Source organism: Vespa mandarinia, chromosome 3 (assembly GCF_050613455.1).
Source record: "Vespa mandarinia isolate Hongniang chromosome 3, ASM5061345v1, whole genome shotgun sequence".
Classification (NCBI taxonomy): Eukaryota; Metazoa; Arthropoda; class Insecta; order Hymenoptera; family Vespidae; genus Vespa; species Vespa mandarinia.
This window is the reverse complement of record NC_140812.1, coordinates 11,255,286-11,276,455: the sequence shown is the minus strand read 5'-3', so window position 1 is coordinate 11,276,455 and position 21,170 is coordinate 11,255,286. Positions and strand designations below refer to the sequence as shown.

The 21,170-nt window shown below is 27.1% G+C and overlaps 5 protein-coding genes across 6 annotated transcripts; 3 read left to right on the top strand and 2 right to left on the bottom strand.

Moving 5' to 3' along the window:
• Nucleotides 1–421: 421 nt before the first annotated feature.
• On the top strand, nt 422–5,891 carry LOC118445080 (transmembrane protein 53). Its single transcript, XM_035874026.2, has 6 exons — nt 422–543; nt 886–1,148; nt 2,354–2,561; nt 2,723–2,881; nt 3,457–3,582; nt 4,263–5,891. The coding sequence occupies exons 2-6, from the start codon at nt 910–912 to the stop codon at nt 4,548–4,550; spliced, it is 1,020 nt and encodes a 339-aa protein (XP_035729919.1). The 5' UTR covers nt 422–543; nt 886–909; the 3' UTR covers nt 4,551–5,891.
• Nucleotides 5,892–7,793: 1,902 nt separating this feature from the next.
• Nucleotides 7,794–9,477, top strand: LOC146873141 (uncharacterized). Its single transcript, XM_085655678.1, has 4 exons — nt 7,794–7,802; nt 7,885–8,027; nt 8,123–8,349; nt 8,500–9,477. The coding sequence occupies exons 1-4, from the start codon at nt 7,794–7,796 to the stop codon at nt 9,450–9,452; spliced, it is 1,332 nt and encodes a 443-aa protein (XP_085511804.1). The 3' UTR covers nt 9,453–9,477.
• A 336-nt stretch (nt 9,478–9,813) lies between these two features.
• LOC118445031 (uncharacterized) lies at nt 9,814–12,493 on the bottom strand. The gene is made up of 8 exons (XM_035873919.2): nt 12,003–12,493; nt 11,744–11,903; nt 11,568–11,680; nt 11,201–11,332; nt 10,923–11,130; nt 10,687–10,831; nt 10,480–10,594; nt 9,814–10,392 (listed from the first exon to the last, which is right to left on the bottom strand). Exons 1-8 carry the CDS (start codon nt 12,192–12,194, stop codon nt 10,237–10,239), a joined length of 1,221 nt encoding a protein of 406 aa, XP_035729812.2. The 5' UTR covers nt 12,195–12,493; the 3' UTR covers nt 9,814–10,236.
• A 362-nt stretch (nt 12,494–12,855) lies between these two features.
• On the top strand, nt 12,856–16,326 carry ifc (delta4-sphingolipid-FADS-like protein ifc). The gene is made up of 6 exons (XM_035873920.2): nt 12,856–13,025; nt 13,542–13,718; nt 13,806–13,945; nt 14,026–14,239; nt 14,331–14,542; nt 14,649–16,326. Exons 1-6 carry the CDS (start codon nt 12,944–12,946, stop codon nt 14,787–14,789), a joined length of 966 nt encoding a protein of 321 aa, XP_035729813.1. The 5' UTR covers nt 12,856–12,943; the 3' UTR covers nt 14,790–16,326.
• A 1,563-nt stretch (nt 16,327–17,889) lies between these two features.
• LOC118445089 (tumor protein p63-regulated gene 1-like protein) lies at nt 17,890–20,931 on the bottom strand. 2 transcript variants are annotated; one of them, XM_035874065.2, is made up of 6 exons: nt 20,648–20,931; nt 20,094–20,310; nt 19,743–19,919; nt 19,530–19,637; nt 18,948–19,081; nt 17,920–18,880 (listed from the first exon to the last, which is right to left on the bottom strand). In XM_035874065.2, the coding sequence occupies exons 1-6, from the start codon at nt 20,733–20,735 to the stop codon at nt 18,693–18,695; spliced, it is 912 nt and encodes a 303-aa protein (XP_035729958.1). In that variant the 5' UTR covers nt 20,736–20,931; the 3' UTR covers nt 17,920–18,692. The 2 variants fall into 2 exon arrangements, with proteins under 2 accessions (XP_035729959.1, XP_035729958.1); XM_035874066.2 differs by lacking the exon at nt 19,530–19,637 and having other exon boundaries at nt 17,890–18,880.
• Nucleotides 20,932–21,170: the final 239 nt, after the last annotated feature.

The window sequence follows — 21,170 nt, the reverse complement described above, 5'->3', positions numbered from 1 at the left end:
AAAATATAAACACATCGAGAATTAAATTAGCGCATTGAACGATCTGAAATTATTCTAAACTCGTCGCACTGTTATGGTCGATCGATACTCTCGGTAGATACTTAATTCGTAAAACGTCCTGTCATCCGATGAATTATCAAATCTATGATGGAACTTAAATTTATGTGAAAAGTTACAAGGAATCGTATCGATCTTTCGATCTTTCTCCTTTAGAAAGAAAAAGTAAGAAAGAAAAAGTAAGAAAGGAAAAAAGAAAGGAGGAAAGAAAAAAAGAAAGAAAAGAAAAAACAAAAAGGGAAAGAAAGACAGAGAGAAAGAGAGAGAGAGAGAGAGAGAGAGAGAGAGAGAAACATAGAGAAAATAACTCTCCGTATAAAATAGTCTTGCTCGAGCTGGACACGAGGCAAGCCTAGCTCTCGCGTGCACCTTCAGGAAACTCCATTTATCGATCCTCCGATTCGCTTTCGCGCTTTCAAAGAACGAACGCGAACGGAACGACGCAAGCTCGTGCCGAACGAGAGGAGAGCTTTCCTAGTGCGATTGGTGGGGTGCTTTTATATGTTGCTTGTATCAGTGTGTGTTGAAAAGAGCGAGAGAGAGAGAGAGAGAGAGAAAAAGAGATAGGAAGATATATACGCGTATATACATCTTTCCCTCTTCATCTTTACCACCTCGTTTTACCTCCCTCTTTCGAGTAGCCCGCGCTCAACGTTACGTTTCATTTCGTTTCCTCGAGATACTCTACCATAGATATCTCCACTTCCTCACCTTCACTTCGTCATCATCACCTTATTAAATAGATTTTCCGTTGCCGTCATCATACGGCGGCTACGTAAATATAGATTACGCGCATTGAAAGAGTACATATTTCCGGCATCCAAATAGGTGCGAGGTAATCTATACGATATCATGCCGGAAAAGATGAGCGATCAAGAGGATCTGGAATACTGCATAATGTTCCCGTCCTTTCCACCATCGCCGAAGGATCCAACGACGTTGACATCTTCGACGAATAATGGACAGGATCATAAGGAGGAATTCGTCTTCGTTTATGAAGAGGACAAACGGCCACTTGTCGTTTTACTTGGATGGGCTGGCTGTCAAGACAGATATTTGGCTAAATACAGTGCTATCTATAAGGAAAAGAGGTAGGATACTTTTGAACGTAACCTCGTGTCTCTCACACTTTCTCTCTTTCTCTCTCTCTCTCTCTCTCTCTCTCTCTCTCTCTCTCTCTCTCTCTCTCTCTCTTTATCTATCTATCTATCTATCTATCATTCGCTTACTCATACCCTGTCATTAGAATTTCAAGGTCAGCATCGTGATTCAACAATTAGATAGATACTTTATTCGCTGTAAGATTTTCATCGCTGTGATTTATTAAAAAAGAAACAAAAAAAAAAGAAAGAAAAGAAACAGAAGGAATCTTCATCTTTTATTTCCTTCATAAAAAATATTTCGTTCGATAAAAATTTTGATTATAATTTTCACGTTTAAATAGCACGGCAGTCGATGATGTTTTACGTTTCTAGTCGACGATTATCGACCGCACGTTTCTGCCGGCTTTCCACAGATGCTGTTCACCTGACTAGGACCGGTTTTTGGTTTTTTTCTTTTTCTTTTTATTTTTTTTTTTTTTTGTTTTTTTTTATTTCTTTATTTTTTTTTTATATCACTCATCTCCCTTCTTCCATCTGCTTTAAGTTTTATTTCGTCGTCGGCGAAGGTCCATAACGATTGCCTTGATTTGTTTTTTTTTCTTTTTTTTTTTTTTTTAAAGCACCTTACTCTAGACATATTGGCAGCTTTAAATATTGGCTGATGCAATCGATCAGCATGTACACGTGTCAGCGATAATAGTTATTAATTAATACCTTGTATGCGAAACATGTATGTATATATATATATATATTCGCGTGTTAACTTACGTGCTGCGGTCTGTCTGTCTATTTTTGGCGGGGATTGGGTGGGGGATTTTCTAAAGTACAATTGACATCGTTAAAAATCTCACGTAAAAACTTGATTTGATAGTTGCATTTAAATTAAAATAGTTTGAGATGTTTCTTGCTATAAGTGGGAAAAAAAAAGAAAAAAAAAAAAAAAGAAAGAAAGAAAGAAAGAAAAACGATAAAAATGTAAAAAAAAAAAAAGAACTCCAGAGATTAATTAAAAGCGAAATTTTTCGGGATTGGCCATAGATAAGGGATTGTAAAGATAACAATGAAATATATCCGTCGTTCGGGTATATAACGTTTTAACGATAATAAGTAAAACGTCAATATTATTTGTATACGTTTGAATAAATATTTTCATTAAAATCATAATTAATATCATAGTATTAAATGATTTGCAGTTGCATCACTCTTCGTTACACGGCACCGATGGAATGTCTATTTGGACGAAGAAATAAAATGCCTTATATAGGCAAACGATTATTACAGGTGATCGCTAAAAACAGTCTGAACGATCATCCGATATTCTTTCATATATTCAGCAATGGTGGAGCTTTGCTTTATCAACACATCAGTATCGCGATGCAACAAATGGATTCACCGATACAAGTAACGAAACATCATTTTTTTCCTAGATCGTAATCTTCTTTTATTTTACTTTCTTTTTTCTTTCCATTTTATTTTTTTTTTCTCAAGTCCGAGTATATATTATTCACTTCAATATATAATATATTGAATCATTATAATTCATTGTTAATATTATTCCTCAGTCGCAAGTGAAGGGTGTGATCTTTGACAGTGCACCAGGTGAAAGAAGAGTTACATCCCTGTTCAAAGCTATCAGTGCTATCATCGGTGGACATCCTCTGACGAATATACCGATGTCCTTCTTCATTACAATCTTCCTATCAATGTTCTGGTTCTTTGAGGTTATTACTTTTTTACTTATGTATCTATTTATTTTATAACGATACATCTAATTCTTCATTTACGCGATAGATTTGTTCCGGAAGTGAAAAAAAAGAATACCGAAAACAAAAAAAAAAAAATAGAAGGACGCATCCAAATATTGTGAAAAGCCAATACGAGCGATAAATTGTTTTCGAGACGAAAAAAGAAAAGTATGAAAATCACTGAATAAAATTTTAGTCTATTTTTAATGGAATTGGTTTTTTTTTCTCTTCTTCTTTTTTTTTTGTTTTTTTTTTTTCAAACACTTTATATTTAAAGTAAAGACGTATATTTCTCAAAGAAAATAACGTCATGTGTCATTCATAATATCGAAATATTATAACATCTAAGAATAGAATCGTTTTTTTTCTTTTTTAAAACGTGAAAAGAGAAGAATAAAAAAGAATCGTGTAAAAAGAGAATTAAATGTAAATTAATTAAGATATGATCGATTGATGAAGATTTTCTAAATCCTGATCGATAAATATACTTACACGTTTCTCTTTCTTTTTTTGTTGATTTTTTTTTTCTTTCTCTTTTTTTTTTTTTACAGGTTATCGCTCATGCACTTGGACGAGGTTTCACCATTCAATCTAATCCGTTCGCACTGATGGAAGAATCCTATTCTTGGCCGCAACTCTTTCTTTACTCGAACACCGACACATTGATTCCAGCTGCCGTTAGTTGATCAGAATATTCTTTAAATCAAATGTAAAAACAGCTGACGCGTTCGCTAACATTTTATTAAATCGAAATTATTCGTGTTTCATTAACAACTAAACAATTAAATAACTTTTTGGAATCTGCAGAAATATACATTTTTTTTTTTTTTTTTATATTAATTGTAATCCATATAAAAAGGGAAAAAAGAAAACATCGAGCATAATTGTGTAATCAATACGAAACGTAATTAATTGACGCATTTTTTCTTTTCTTTTTTTTTCTTTTTTTTTTTTTCTATTCAAATCATCCAGTCAGCTAAAATGTTAACTCTTTTAATTCGTTAATGACGGACGACTAAACGATAAAATACTTATGTCACCACAGATATGACAATAATAATCATCAGGCATTTATTTGATCATATTTTACGATTAATTATTTTGATTTATTAATTTAATATCGTTGCATCGACAGGGACGACAAATAATTTTCATTCTCGTATCTCTTTCAAGCGTCAAATTCAGATGCAATGACGTTGGTTAAAAAAGAAACGAAAAAAAAGATATGAAAGAAAAAGAAAAAGAAAAAAAAAAAAAGATAAAAGTAGAGTTCAAACGGATTAATAGATTTTAAATCAATTATGTATATTAAATCAATGTATCATCTTGAACATAACGTATTATATTATATTTTCAGGACGTTGAAAAATTCGCAAGCCGACGCGCAGAACGCGGTGTACGTGTACAACTTGTCCTCTTTACAAATTCACCCCATGTAAAACATTATGCAATGTACCGTGAGGTCTACGTAAATACGGTTTGCAGTTTCATCAATGAGTGCTTGCAATCCGGCAACCCGTCCAAGAGATTTGAGAAGGCAACAACTCATGAGGACGAACGAATCGAATCTGACGTTTACGACGCCCAACCAGGCCTGACGAAACGTGTCGTTTTGCCTAGCGAGGCAACGAAATATCAAAATTAGAAAATCCGCGAAGAACGAACCGTACGAAAGAAAAAAAAAAAAAAAAAAAACAGAAAAAGAGAAAAAGAAATGAAAAAAAGAAGAAATGGTTTTTAGCAAAAGTACCTTCGCATTATCGCGCGCGATGAAAATATTTCCTGGCAGTTATTTCTTAACGAACGGAAATCGAAAATCGATTAAAGTTGATGATCAATTTTTATTGATATATTTAATTATTGATTTATTCTTTTTTGTATTTATTTCTTTTCTTTTTTTATTTATTTATTTAATTCTTTCTAGTCAAGCCAATCAATAATGACGTGTACAAGTGATGATCATTTTCCTTTTTCTTATTTTTCTTTTTTCTCTTTTCTTTTTTTTTTTGTTTACCGAAAAAAGAGAAAAGGAAAAAAACAAAAAATATAATAAAATATCGAAGTTTTATTTCTTCAAGGAGAACTCTTTTCATAGACGAAAAGAGATAAGAGGAGAGAAAAAAATAAAAAAAAAAATGTTCTCCGTCGATTTTCAGCTCCGTTCGTTAATAACAAACGCGCGCTATCTCCAATGCTTCAATTTCTTCCCTTTATACATCTTCCATTACGATTTTTCCGTAAAGCAAATAAAGTAAGTGCGTGTCAAAGGTGCCTCGGCTGAATTGTAAGTACATAGAAAGGATACATATGTACACAACAATACAAGACGAACCCCATTAAAAAAAAAAAAAATATAATTCTCGCAGGAACACGTACTCCCCCGCCGTATAGTGAGTTTGTAATGACTCTAGTCGCACTTTGCTGCTAACTTAACGATCAACATAATATAATAATAATTATCATTATTATTTTAACAATATTGAAAAGGAGAGAGAGAAAGAGATTTAAATGACCTACGTGAGAGAGAGAGAGAGAGAGAGAGAGAGAAAACGTGCTATAGAAAATGTTAAAAAAAAAAAATAATAAAAAGAGAAAAAAAAAGCAAAAGAATTAAGAGGATCACTCGAACGGCTCTGAATGTCTATTTTTTCAAACGCAATTGTGAAAAGAGAGCAAGGATCCTATATTATTATTATTATCATTATTATTAATATTATGATTATTATTGTTATTATTATTATTATTATTATTATTATTATTATTATTATTATTATTAATATTATTATTAATATTATAAATATTATTATCGTTATCGTCAAATTCGATGATTATCACAAAACGCGAGTGATAACTCATGAATTAGTCAAACTTGGTTCGATGAGAAATCGCACAAAGTATTATAATATATAATATAAAGTTATACAGTTTTGATTTAGCTTTTGCCATAAATCAAACATAAAAATTGCATCGTGATTAAACGAGAGAAAAAAAATAAATTTCCTTAAATCAAACCCCGACAATCCCATTCCTTCCTAGATTGTGTCTATCGTTATAGGACACTGTGTTAATGTATATATATATATACACATATATGTATATGTATATATATATATATATATATATGTATATATATGTATATGTATATATATATATATATGTATATGTATATATAAATATATTTTGATCTGTCGATTAGTTACGAAATAAAGACTGATAAATACCTATCTAAGCGTACGATTTATTTCGTATAATAACGACGATCTTTTATTTCGTTTTTTATTTTAAATGATTATGACGAAGATAATTGAAAAAAAAAAGAAAAAAAAGAAAAAAAAATTTAATCGAATAATTTGTCGATCGATGGTAATCGATTTCCTTCTCAAAAGAAAAAAAAAAAGAAAAAAGAAAAGAAAAGAAAAGAAAATTGCTATCGGACAAAAATAAATGATGGGTTAACATTTGACTGGAATGAATATTTATTAACTTCCCAATGAAATCTTAGGATTATATATAAAAAGATAAAAAAAGAGAAGGAAAATATCAAAGGAAGAAATAAAGAAAAATAATTCTTTTCTCTTGACGAAGTTTTCGCGGAACTGGCTTATATCGAAAGTGGTTTCCCGAATTGTTCGCGATCCCATTATCTTCCTAGATTTTTACCGCACCGCGTGAATTCCATTAGGGGCTTGAGATCGCAAAATCGGGAAGAAAAGTGTCGCCTCGAAGGATTATCTTATTTCGTTCAAAGTGTCGAACAAAAAGTACAAACGAAAGAACCCGACGAGGAATCTACGAAGACCGAGATCAAAGTCAAAACTTCGAACAGGTAATTATAATATCTACATATTTATATTCATGTGATTACGTGTACAATTTACATATACAGGTTGCACTCGCAAGATTCATAATTACATTAATATAAAAAATGAAAATGAAAAATAGAAATTATTTGATAAACACGTGCACATCTATATTTATAGGTATTTATTTATGTATGTTCGTAAAAATATTTCGTGATAAAGCTGCTAATCATTGAAGGAGGACATTTATTAATTGACATTTTAATTTTTTGTTTCGAGAACATATAAAGTCGACAACAATTCGTGCAAAATAATCTCCTAATAATAAAAGTTCTCTTGGCGTACAACGTAATTCTCTTGTGTTATCCTGTTAGGAGTCGTATTTTACGTACATACGTATGTTCATATAAAAATATTCAACTTTATATGATTACGAATCAACAAATCCTTGATGTATGAAATTTCGAGTCATAAATAGATCATCCTGTATATTGTAGAACATTTCGTGAATTTATTTCTGAATAAATAATAGTCTTCTAATAGTTATTTCTAAATAATTTTCAAAAAAAAAAAAAAAAGAAAAAGAAAATAAAAAAAAAATAAAAAATGAATTATCAAGTTTCAGTGTTAACAAGAAATCACGAAAATCGAATCCAACACAGAAGAATATTTTCAGAGCTTATCCTTTATTCGTTAGAAAAGGTGACAAAGTGATATTTAATTTTCAACATTTCACGAGCCCTGAAAAAGTTTTAAGAGAGTACATTCGCGTCAACGTTTACAACAAGTAAGATCTAAATAATTTTTTAATATATAAGAAAAAAAGAAAAAAGGAAAGAAAAAGAAAAAGGGAAGGAATAATTATAAACAAATTTTGTATTTTCAAATATCGTATAGAAACAGATTGGCCAGAATCGACAAACAGAAAATATCGGAAGCGTTATGTTCCTTACACTGCGATAATCAATTGGATTCTGATGTAGATACGTGCGATTCCAAATCAAAAATTATTTCTAAATACGATAACGCTAAAGAACGATCAAATAATGGGAGAAGAATGTCTGCGAGAAAAAATAAAATTAAACAGAATGTCGTACGTGACAATTTTCATTGACAATGACAAAATAATCTTAATCTACTAATTCAATGAATAATTTAATAATTTTATGCGTTTAATAGAATACGGAAAATGCACGTTGGATAAAAAGGACAGCACATACGTGGCAACCTATAAAAAGGATCTCTGCGACGAACAACATCGTATATGAATTCAATCCTTTTGGAAATGTTCAAAAGGACGATGCGTTAAAAGGTATTGGAATGTAAGAATGAATGATCATTGTTCATTAATATAAAAATGATAAATTAATTACCAATTAATCAATTTCTGGGACATCTATTATTATACAGATGTAAGAGTTTCAAAATCAACAACTACCGTTAAGAAAGATGTTACAAAGGGTAAAATTCGTCAAATTGCATCGTTACCAAAATTAAATCCCTCTATAAATAGTTCGATTAATGTTTTCGAAAAAGAAGAAAAAATGACAAACATATTGGAGAATCAAGCGTCTTTACCATTTATTTTAAACAAGACAACCCCGATGAAAAATAATAAAATTTCGAATGTATCGAGCAATAAACGTAAGTCCTATGATTAAACTCGAATTTTGTATAATTTCATCTATTAAAAAAAAAATAAAAAATAAAAATAAATAAATAAATAAATAAAAAAAAAAATAAACACATCCTGCATTCATGAAATATTACGATATTATTTCTTTTTACATTCAGATAAAACGACATCATTGAAATTAAGTGAAATCGATCAGGACGCCCAGAATATGAAAACTAATTGGGACCAATTTCAAAAATATCAATATCGTAAAAAAAATAAATATATGTCAAATCCACGTATAAGAAAGTTATATGACATTTTGGAAAGCACTGCGTGCAATGTAAATAAAATAAAAAAAGACGCTGACTCGACGATGAATCGAGATGTATTAAAAAGTATCAATGAACATTCAAAGGAACCTAAAACAATAGTTCAACGAGACGTCGAACGTATTAAGAACAAGTTATTTTCAAAACGAGATCAATGGATTGATTTAAAATCTACAACCACAAATACTTCTCCAACCAAGGAATTATTTAAGGAAGATATTATAAAGGAAGAAAAAAAAGATATTAATAAAAAACGTTCGTTGTTTACAGAAAAACGATTATGGAATATAAACGATATCTTAAACTTCGAATCGAATTCATTAAATTCACATGAAAATGATTTATTGAAAGAAAAAATATCATCTAAAGTTACAACCGAGATAGAAAAATATTTAGATGATTATACTACGAATATTGATCAACTTGATACGATGAAAGATAAAAATCTTAATATCAACGTAAATGTATCTGTAAATGACTTCGACGAGAATCCTGAAAAAGATTTTGATTATGCCACTTGCATTAATGAAAAAGATATTAATAATTTAGAGAAATACGAAATTGAAACACATAAGAACGATAATGATATAGCAGAAAATATAGGATCGATGAGTGATACGAAAAACGTAGATACAAAATCAATTGAAACTTTTGACGAAAAGAATAATGAAAAATTCTCAGAAGGTAATGCATTCGTCGAAATGGGTTTTAATGGTCTAAATCTATCGAAAGATGTATTGGATCAAATCCTTCAGTCGGAATATTTAAAAAAAGATTTACTATCGTTGTATCCAATATAAGAAAAAATGTAAAGAAAAAAAAGAAACTAACCGAATGGCACGTTTTTTCTTTTTATATATATATATATATATATATATATATATATATATATATATAGATAGATATATATATAAAAATTGCTTCTTAAACATTCTTTATGTACAATGTTGACTTATACAGAATATACATTTTTTTTCTATATGAAAAATTAAAATCTCATATGTATATATAAAATATATATATATATATATATATATATATATATATTTATATATATGTATATATATATATATTTATATATATATATTTATTTAATATATATAATATATATAAATATATATATATATATATATACATATATTTATATATATTAAAACATATCACAAAATGTTACCTATTAATTCGTGACGTCATGATGCACAAATTAAAGACGATAATGTGCTATTTTATATTCATACAACACGTTCGTCGAGAGTTTTAACCATTAAATTACGGTCTATGCATCTAAGACAAAAAAAATGGCACTGTTGCAATTGTCATCACTTTGCACTAAACTGCATCGAACGTATATCTTCTATTACGAGTCTCTTAAAATATATTTCTGATATCTTGATATGTTTTTCAATGGTTTCCATGTAATATAAGTGTATACCATGTTGGATCTATATACTAAGATTCCAAAACTATATTGTTGTATATAATCTATATACCACAGTCTCGATGTAAATATACACTTTCAAATAAACAAATATGCTATCCTTTTCCTGGAACAATTGATAGTTCGTCCTTTGACAATGAATCATATCACAATACTGGAAGTGCTGAGCTATGACTTTGGTATATTATAGCCCCTGTGAAATTAATTGCTGCAGCTAAAACAAATACTGGCATCCATCGACCATGAGAAGCTGTTACTAATTCAGCCGTTAATGGACCACACAAAATACCAGGAATAGTTGCCTGGAAGAAATTTAATTGACGAATTAAAATTAATATATACATAGCCTTCTTAAAAAAAAAAAAAAAAAAAAAAAAAAGAATACGTACGATCGTATTTGAAACAGCGAAAGTAATTCCTGCGTGATTTGGTGCTATGTCTGCGTGATTACTGAGATGTCCAGAAGAATTACATGCACAAAGTCCCATTGATATAGAAATAAAACTGTTCGATACAATTATATATACAATTAGCATATAAAAATATATAATAAACATTGTATATTATTACACAAAGAAATATTTCAAAATGCTCACATTACTGCGGCAAGTAAATTATCAACTGCACAAAATGCTAATAAAAATGCTCCTGGCCCTATTAATCCTATATTTGTCATCAGTCTTCTTACAGACAAGACGGACCATCTTTTTTGTATAAGATTATCAGCACTATATCCTGCAACTGGATAAAAATTTTAATATTTATTATATTCTATAAATTTGTTTTGAAAAAAAAAAAAATAATAATAAAACATTTCTGTAAGATACATTACCAATACCAACAAGAGAATTGACGATATATGGAAGTGCTGTTAAACTAATACTTTCTTTATTAGCAGATATATTTCTCGCCAAGTAAGTGGGTAACCATTGCATAATTATATAATTACTCCAATTCATTGCAAAATGTGCTATATACAAAGCCCATAAAGGCCAATGCGTAATGAATTCAGTCCAACGTAAACTTCTATTTTGTGTTACCTAAAAGGATAATTAAAAAAATGTTATTTATATATATATATAAATTATTGATATTGTAAAAAGAATTTACCTTTGGTACAAAGAGAGGAATTTCATCCTGAGAATTGGTTTCTTGATATAATACTAGCCACAGCAAAGTCCAAATAATTCCAATACTACCAAATAAATAAAATCCACTTTGCCAGGACAAATTAGGACATATCTAATAATAAAAATTATAATAATAATAATAACAACAACAACAACAACAACAACAACAATAATAATAATAATAACAACAATAACAATAATAATAATAATAATAATAATAATAATAATAATAATAATAATAATAATAATAATAATAATAATAATAATAATAATAATAATAAAGAAATAATTAATGCATTTTTATAAATAATCGCATGCAACTATAACTAAATTTTAAAAACACTTACAATCGATGCAACAACTTGACCAACAGAACCAGCAGCCACAAGATAACCAAATGCTCTTGATCTTTCTTCTATTGGAACACTGTGCGCAAATAAATGAAATATCACTGGCAAGCCTAAAACATTCACAATTACGTACCTGACATATTGAAATTGTTTGGTTCTATTAAAATCCTTACCTAATCCTTCGCCAAGGCCTAGAATCACTCTGCAGATTATAAGTAACGGAACAGATTGTGCCAAAAGAGGTGTTACAACTGTACTAATAGACCATAATAAAACGGCCAACATTAGTACTGTTTTACAACCAAAACGACTTGCTATACTTGCACCAATAATCTAATTAATATTATATAATATCAATTAACATTACATAACCAAATTATTCATTTAACATAATTTTCATGTCAATTAATTTAAACATATCTTATTCCATACCTGACTAGTAAAATAGCCAAATGCAAATGCGGATAATATCCATCCTTGCCAATGAAGATTCCATTTAAATTCATCTGTCATAAGAACTATGGCTATCGGCATAATAACTCGATCCGCTGCATTTATAAAATTCGCAGCAGAACAAAGTGCTACGATCCGCGATGTACGCGGAAGCATCCTAAATTTCGACATCTCGAAATAAATTTCTTTTTTTTTATTTATTAGAAAAAATTTCACATCGCACGACAGTTGCAAATCTAACCTCTATCAATATTTAAAATTTAAATATCTACTACGACATTGTAACAAGTGATACTTTTTGCTAACCTATTAAGAGCATTTTAAGAGTTTATCATCGAACAATCTTAACGCTTTTAACGATAATGATAAAGTTATTAAAGTTATGATAACTTGACCGTAAAAGCACACATACTATTACATATAAATCTTTGACGTTGTTCGACGTGTCAAACATCTAATTTCATCTCGATATTGATAACTCAAGTATCGATATACTCTCGATTTGGATATATCGATTATCAAACTGGTTACATTTTAAATTCGAAACTTTAACTAATCGATAGATAACATTCATGTACATATGTATCATCATATTATCTATTACAATGCCGATAATAAATAAATAAACGTTCAATTTATTCCCATTACTATCATCTTATTTATTTTCTTTCATTCATCTTTAATAACACATATCATTTTTGGTTCTATTGTATTAATTCGAATAAACAATCGATATTACCTATCGAGCAATAATTTATCATCGGTTTAACTCGTGAAATACGCATGCGCACATACCAATATTCTCGTCGTGTCGGCATGGTATATATATATAATATATGAACATACATATATATGCGATTCGGCAAAATTATCGGCAAAAGTGATTGTTCTTGTTTCGTGAAAGTTCATGTCAAGAAGAGATGGGACAACACGTTTCAAGAACAGACTTCGAATGGACTTATACCGAAGAACCACACGCTAGTCGTCGTAAAATAATATTAGGTAATAGAAAAAATATAACTTTTGTTATTGTATATTTTAACGTATACGAAACGTACGTACATGTATAATAAATTTTACACCGATCGTACGTGATGTTCTTATCAATAAATTTATTTCTGTGTACTCTGATTGTGCCAGAACATTTTTTATAAGACTTATCGATAAGGTCAGCTAATAATTATATCTAAGAAATTTTCAATTTTATTATATTGTAGAAAAGAGATATATATATCTTATATTTATATATTATGTATCTTATATATATATATATATATATATATATATATATATATATATATATTAATATATTACACTATTTATTACTTAAAATCATGATTTTTAATGTATATAATATATTATGATGTGTATATTTGTATACATATAATTTATGTTTTAATTGAACTATATTTATTTGAAATAATTAACATAAGAAATAGTTTGTATTATAATTTGATAATTAATCATACAAATATACATTTGTCATTATTAAGAATTAATTTATTGCCTTTATTACAGAAAAATATCCACAAATAAAGAAATTATTTGGTTACGATCCTCAATTTAAATGGATAGTAACTGGAATGGTTTTAGTACAATTTTTATCCTTATTTATCGCTAAACATTTAAGTTATCCACAACTTTTTTTAATGGCATATTGTTTTGGAGGTATTATTAATCATTCGCTTATGCTTGGTAAGTAAATAAATAAATAACAAACAATAAATAAATATAAGCAATTTGTTTCTATAAAATCTAATATACAATCCTCACATAATTTAGCAATTCATGAAATATCACACAATCTTGCCTTTGGGCATGCAAGACCTATGGCCAATAGATTGTTTGGAATGTTTGCTAATTTGCCAATAGGAATACCAGTATCTATCAGTTTTAGAAAATATCATTTGGAACATCATCGTGTGAGTATATTATATTAATAATCATTTGATAGATTTTTGTTAATAAAAGTCTTGAAATAACATGACATCTTTATATACAGTATCAGGGAGATGAAAAACTTGATACAGATTTACCAACTTTATTGGAAGCAAAATTATTTTGCACGACATTTGGCAAATTTTGTTGGATATGCTTACAACCATTTTTTTATGCCTTTCGTCCTTTAATAACTTATCCGAAAGCGCCATTAATGCTTGAGTATGTCAATTTAGCTATACAATTAATATTTGATGCAATTTTGTGGTATTTCTTTGGTAAGAACCTAGTAAATCTTTTATACTTTCAGTAGATATAAAAAGAAATATTTTTATATTATTGTAATATGTATATTTGTGTATATGTCAGGTGGTAAAATATTGATATATTTAATTGGTGGATCACTTATGGCGATGGGATTGCATCCTGTAGCAGGTCACTTTATATCAGAACATTATATGTATAGAAAGGGATTTGAGACTTACAGCTATTATGGACCTTTGAATTTTATAACATTCAATGTTGGGTATCACAATGAGCATCATGATTTTCCTGCTGTTCCTGGTTCACGATTACCTGAAGTATAATCTGTCATTTTACATGGAAAAAAAAAATATATATATATATATTTACTTTTATGATTATAGAAATATACGTTTAAAATACATAAAATATATTTGTTTTCAGGTAAAACGAATTGCATCTGAATTTTATGATGATCTACCTAAACATAATTCTTGGACATCAGTATTATATGATTTTGTAATGGATCCTGAAATTGGTCCATACGCAAGAATGAAAAGAAAACATAAAGGCTTAAATTCATAAAAAAAATATTGAACTTTTGCCAATAATTAGTATTTATAAATACTAAATTTACAAATTATTAAATACAGAGATTATATTATTATTATTGCACTTATAACAATGTAAGTATAATCATTATATAATATTAAATTCACCAAATTAAATTTAATAATCTTTTTAAGTCGCAGAAATCATAGGTATTAATTTTTAACAATTTAGATTAATTTTAATTGATTTAATAATATGAACTAACATTATAACGAAAAATCTTATTTAATCAAAATGATCAAGTTTTAGTAAAAATAGATATACAATCAGTGTTCATGAATTTAATATTATATGTAACAATGTGAAAGAAATAATTTAGCTACAATAATTATATTATATTTTCAAATTTTAAAAATGTAAATAAGATACGATATATAAGATAAGATATATAAAGAGTATTATTTATCTAAAGAAAATGGTACATTATTATAAATCATAAGATGAGATAATTTCTGAGATACAATATGATAACATAAACATATTACATAGATAAATTATGAATATTTCAGTAATATCATTGATATAGCTAAAAACAATTCTTTACTTCATACATACCATAGTATTCCTATTTCATTTCAAGAAAAACAAAATATATATGTTATTATATAAATATATTTATTGATTTAAGATCAAAAAAGAATTTGATATTACATAAAATATTACAAGTATCAATTATAATAAATTCTATTTTATATAACGTAACGTTTCAACACAAGTATAACAAAATAATATTTTAAATAAGATTTTAAGTAAAATTTTATAAAAGAGAAAGGAAACGAAGAAAATAATTCAAGTTACTATATTAAGTTACATATAATGGCGCTCCTTATATTTTTTGACAAAAAGAAAGAAACCTCCTACTATTATTGATCTTTATATAAACGCTTAAACAGTATATGTATGTTTTTATATAAACGCTTTAACAGTATATATATATATGTGTGTGTGTGTGTGTGTATGGCGTGCGCACTCATGTGTTTTGTTTTTATGAAATAGATAATTACTTCTTTGTGTGCGTAAACTCAAAGCTCAAATTTTCTGACTTATTCCAAATGGTATTTGCCGTGCTCTCACACGTAGAGAAACCACATAATTCATTCAAGTATTTTGATGAACTATTGACAGACTATTTTATGATAAAAATAAGAAAATACGTCTTCAGCCATTTATTAGTTTTTGATATATTGTTTAAAATTTATAAAAAATGTCTAGTTCCTTTTATATTTTTTTATATACGTACTAAAAAGTAAAATTCCTATAAGAAACATTTAGCAAATAACAAACAACTAGACATGTAATTTAGAAATCGTAGATTCTCAAGTCTAGATGGATTATATTTTCTTTCTTACTTTTCTTTTTTGCTGTCAAAAAACACAAGTAAATTATTCTATTTTACGTATATATATTGTATATTATTTTCAAAAAAATTAAAACTAAAAAATTCAGTTTTATACTATCCGTGCGCTATTTATTATTTTCTTTTTCCTGTTGGAATAGCACATTTTTATATTATTATTATTACTACTAATAGTATTGTAATAATGGATAATTATAATACATATATATATATATATAAATGTATATAATTAAACATTATATAAATCATGTATATTCTATATTCGATGCTAATTTATATATAATAATAAAAAAAGAAAAAATATATTTAAACAACAAGCTACAATTTAAACATTTTAGTCCCTAATGTCTCACATAGATCTCTTTCTTTCCTTCCTTTTGATTGCATTTTTATTATCATTCAAGTGTGATTATTCTTATTCTCATTCGATAATTTGACCACTTAACGATAGTTATATACCGATGAGATATGATGACAAATACAAAATGATTTTTTTATTTTTATCTTTTCGTCCGTTATTGTTTTCATTTGTATTTTTTTTTTTTTTCTTATATCGGTTTTATTTTCATTATTATTGATTTTACGAAACACTGTTAATTAAGTATGAAATTTTATTAAGAAATCGATAATGAAGAAAACAAAAAATGATATATATATATATATATATATATATATATATATATATATATATATATATAATATATTAACAAATTTCGTCATTAAAAAGGATATGATGAAATAATCATTGATAAACGATAAATATTATAAAAATTAAATTCGCATTACATACCATACGATTTCTGTTATAATTTATTGTATAACTTGTTAAACGAAATTCCATAAATAAACGAAAAAAGTATCGAAAATGTGAAGAAATCGAAGAACACTTTCAGGAGATCCATCACTGTTGCCTTCTGCTACGTAAATGAAGACAGGACCAAGGTAGCTCTATTCTGATTGGTTGTTCGTCTTCCAGTATAACCACGTGACTCTTTCATTGATTTAGATAGGATATTTAAAATGAATAAAAACTAATTTACACGTCATATATTTACGTAAGATACAGTATAAATTATAAAAGTTTGATCATATGGAAAGAATGAAATCTACGATGTATTTGGATGGAGTATAATAAATTAACATTTAAATAATAATTTATTTATTTAAACATCTTATAGCTCGTAACAGGCATAAGATATAAAATACGTTTAATTTAATATTTTAATACGTGTAAATTTTCATTTAGGACGCGTGATCCTAATGTCAACAAAAACAAACTTTTTGCAGACTTCGATAATTATCGATTTAGTTCTCTTTTGTATTTCGACGAGTACATTTCGAAAATCACTCTTTCCTTATGGCCATGCTTTAATAATTTATAATTTTGATAATTTTTCAATAATTTCAATAATCTTTAATATACATCGATGTATAATAGATTAATATTTAAACAATTGTACAATCGCTTTAAACATTACATAGCATGGAAGACACTTTAAATATAAAATAATTTTAATTTAATATTACAATACCGTTAAATTTTGAACTTGGAATCGTTGTCCTCGCGTAAAGTAAACAAAAACGAACATTTGACTTACTTTATCTGTTATCGGAATAGTTTTCTTTTACATTTCGACGAGTAAACATCGTAGCTCTCTCCTTCCGAAACATAAGTAGACGTAATCGTGAAATAGTGTCAGTGTCGGTTTTAATATAGAACTCATCTATAGTTTCTTATTTTCATCAAAATTCTTTATTATCTTCATAAACGCATTGCCATATAATAGTTTAAACAATTATTTTATATTAATTATTCTAGTTTCTCTCGAGTGGGACTTTGGATGGGTCTCCTTTTTTCGGTAAGAACAATCTAACTGTATTTGTTTTGGATTTTATCAAATAAACGATCTTCAATTAATAATTATTTTATTATGTATTACATAAATAGTGAATTTTTTACGTAATATCATAGATATAATTAAAGTGATAGATATACAATAAATGATTGATAAAAATAATCATTAATATCTGATACAATAATTATATTTTGAAACAATAAATATACTTTTAGATATATTTCAATTAATATTAATTTTTTACTCCAATTCAAAAGATATAAATAATATAAATTAAACATTGTATATATAAATTGTACATTGATAAATGAAAAGTATTATTAAATGGATATTTAATATAAACATTTTTAAAAAGAAACAAAAGTTTATGCTAATAATTTTAATATATTATAATAAATGCTTCTTTTTCCCCCCTTACGCTTTTATATTTTATCAAAATGAAAACTATTTTTACTTTATTGCATTAAATTATTAAACATTTTATAGGCATGTGACTAGTAGTAAAATAGTACTGTATTAATTTTAAATACAGATATACATATAGATATTGAAATATTAATGTAAAAATAGTAGGATGACGATCTATAGTACTTATAATTCTCTTAGTACTCATGGTAATAATTGAATTAGATTTAAATATTTTGAAATAAATCTTTACTGCTTTTAAAAGCTTACTTTACCTCGAACTTTAAAGAAACCTAAAGCATTTCTATTATGTACTAATGCACCAATGCCACAGTAATTCTCTACAATTATAGATCCAGTAACCATATTGCATTCTTCTGGTAACAAACTTAGGACTGCTGCATGCATAGCTTCTACATCGAATTTTGCCTTTTCCATTTCAGAACCTATTATATTATTATAAATTATATTTCTTATATGACATTATCCATAAGGTAAAAGATTTATATATACCTCTATGCCAAAATAATGGATGACTGGCATATGTAAGCCATGGTATATTTTTCGCAAATGGATTCCATTTTTTACTCAGCGATAATGGATGTCCTTTATTCCACATAAGCCGTATTCCTAACATATGTCGCTTTCTGAAAAATCAAGATTATTTAATGATTTAATTTCGAAATTTACAAATATTCTTTTAAATCCAAATATCTAAATCGCATATCTATAAATTCGTAAAATTACGTTTACAATGTTGAACAAACGATTTTAAAACTATAATCAAAAAGTATAAGCAATTACAAAAATCATAACACAAACACACAAAACATAATGTAAAAATAGCACAACTTACATTTACATTTGTTGGCACAAATGACAACTCTTCAAAAAAACACAGAGCAAAATTTCAGATTAGATAAATATAATAATATGATTGCTACATAAAAAGATTGAATGTATCATAAATATAATAAAAATGTTTATAAGTGATATATACATATATTATCAAAAAAGCCATAATGCAAAAAAAAATAAAAAACGAACAGTTACAATTAAAGCAGGTATGAAATTCCATTCATTCTATTAATATACCTAGGCTCAAATTGTGTAAGATTGGAACATGTAGTGAGTGATGACCATTCTTGACGTACAGCACAATTAATTACGTATGACATAACTTCTGCCAAACCATTTAATCGTCTATAAAAAGTTTATTTTACTTATATCATAAAACAAAGAATATTAATTTTAATTATAGTAGCCCCTTAACATTTGAATTAATAATATTCATTTCATTGAACTTACGGTGTAAGAGATGACGAAGGATAAATCAGTTCACCTATAACTACTGTGTCCAGATTTATTAGGGGTACTTGACTGTACTCTAATATTTTTAATGAAATAAAATCATATTTCATAGAATAAAGATATTTAGTTGTAAGTAATACAAGTCTTTCTTTTTCTGTGTCCCATATACTTATTCTGTAAGTAAATACTTTTTTCATAGAAATATTTAGCAAAATTATATAATATCAATCATATCAATTTTAATAAAACTTATCTATATATTTATATAGATACTTATATTGTTAATATATTAAATATATTACTTACAAGTATGGATTATAATAAATAATCATACATAGCAATACTTACTCTGTTAAAAGCCAACTTCCAATAATATCATCACTACTGATCTCCTGTAAAAACTTATGACAATCTTTTATTGCACGTTCTACAACTTCTTTTCTGTCAGTAAAGAAAGTATGCACGTCCACATTTTTAAATGGAACATATGAGATATCTTTAGGAAATGAAGTTTGTTCTGCAGTTTTAGAGTTATCTTCTGTATCTATTTTTGTTGCAGAGGAGCCTGAAGATAAAACAATGTTTCTTATTAATAATGTAAATATGTCTCTAAATGTTTAACGCAATACTTGAAATTAAAGATATAGGTTATATCATAATGTAAACAATATGAACTTGTTAAAAAATGTAACATTTAGAATATCTTTGGGTATAAATATACAGTATTGACACAAACTTTCATTATTAAGTAGATTAGATAACATGATTTTCATTATTAAGTAGACAAAAACGTGTCATTATATATGAGAATTCTTGAGTTTAGACATATATTTTATTTAATATTTAATATATATTCTATTAAAGTATTAATAATATTATTGACAAATTATTTATAGTCTTACCTTCGCTTCCTTCTGGATCTTTTGCAATTTCTAATGTAGCTGTTTTAAAATTTACCGCGGGTTCATCATCCAAAGATACTTTATCCATTTCGTTGAATGTTAATATATCTTAAAATATTGTAATACGCTACACAACTGGATGTTTTCAATAAAGATTTATTTAATCTAATGTTAATATGAGAATCAAATTAATAACATTAATATATTTTTATTAGATACACAAACATTTTAACAAACCACAACACTCGCCATTTTTTATCGTTCTAGGTGGCGTATGATGACGTATTAGTAAAAAAGATACCACGAATGCAATAAAATAATTTTATATCCATAATTTATTATTTTCTATATGTATTTTTTTTCTGTAAATATATATATATATATATATATATATATATATATATATATATCTGCAATTTTATTAAATGATTTATTCAATATTTCAAATAAAAACAAATTGAAATTTATAACCACCACGTAATTAGACATAAATTAATTATGACAAAAGATTTATATATATATA

What these genes read in the sequence shown, in the direction of transcription:
- LOC118445080 (XM_035874026.2), top strand. Translation starts at nt 910, where the DNA reads ATGCCGGAAAAGATGAGCGATCAAGAGGATCTGGAATACTGCATAATG. An exon ending in AAATGGATTCACCGATACAA is followed by an intron (nt 2,562 to 2,722) that starts GTAACGAAACAT and finishes ATTATTCCTCAG; the next exon opens with TCGCAAGTGAAGGGTGTGAT. An exon ending in CAATGTTCTGGTTCTTTGAG is followed by an intron (nt 2,882 to 3,456) that starts GTTATTACTTTT and finishes TTTTTTTTACAG; the next exon opens with GTTATCGCTCATGCACTTGG.
- LOC146873141 (XM_085655678.1), top strand. An exon ending in GCGTTAAAAGGTATTGGAAT is followed by an intron (nt 8,028 to 8,122) that starts GTAAGAATGAAT and finishes TACAGATGTAAG; the next exon opens with AGTTTCAAAATCAACAACTA. An exon ending in GAATGTATCGAGCAATAAAC is followed by an intron (nt 8,350 to 8,499) that starts GTAAGTCCTATG and finishes TTTTACATTCAG; the next exon opens with ATAAAACGACATCATTGAAA.
- LOC118445031 (XM_035873919.2), bottom strand. Translation starts at nt 12,194, where the DNA reads ATGTCGAAATTTAGGATGCTTCCGCGTACATCGCGGATCGTAGCACTT. An exon ending in AGGCCTTGGCGAAGGATTAG is followed by an intron (nt 11,681 to 11,743) that starts GTAAGGATTTTA and finishes TGAATGTTTTAG; the next exon opens with GCTTGCCAGTGATATTTCAT. An exon ending in TTCCTCTCTTTGTACCAAAG is followed by an intron (nt 11,131 to 11,200) that starts GTAAATTCTTTT and finishes TTATCCTTTTAG; the next exon opens with GTAACACAAAATAGAAGTTT.
- ifc (XM_035873920.2), top strand. Translation starts at nt 12,944, where the DNA reads ATGGGACAACACGTTTCAAGAACAGACTTCGAATGGACTTATACCGAA. An exon ending in TCGTCGTAAAATAATATTAG is followed by an intron (nt 13,026 to 13,541) that starts GTAATAGAAAAA and finishes CCTTTATTACAG; the next exon opens with AAAAATATCCACAAATAAAG. An exon ending in AATTTTGTGGTATTTCTTTG is followed by an intron (nt 14,240 to 14,330) that starts GTAAGAACCTAG and finishes TGTATATGTCAG; the next exon opens with GTGGTAAAATATTGATATAT.
- LOC118445089 (XM_035874065.2), bottom strand. Translation starts at nt 20,735, where the DNA reads ATGGATAAAGTATCTTTGGATGATGAACCCGCGGTAAATTTTAAAACA. An exon ending in CTTACACAATTTGAGCCTAG is followed by an intron (nt 19,082 to 19,529) that starts GTATATTAATAG and finishes TTGATTTTTCAG; the next exon opens with AAAGCGACATATGTTAGGAA. An exon ending in TCCATTATTTTGGCATAGAG is followed by an intron (nt 18,881 to 18,947) that starts GTATATATAAAT and finishes ATAATATAATAG; the next exon opens with GTTCTGAAATGGAAAAGGCA.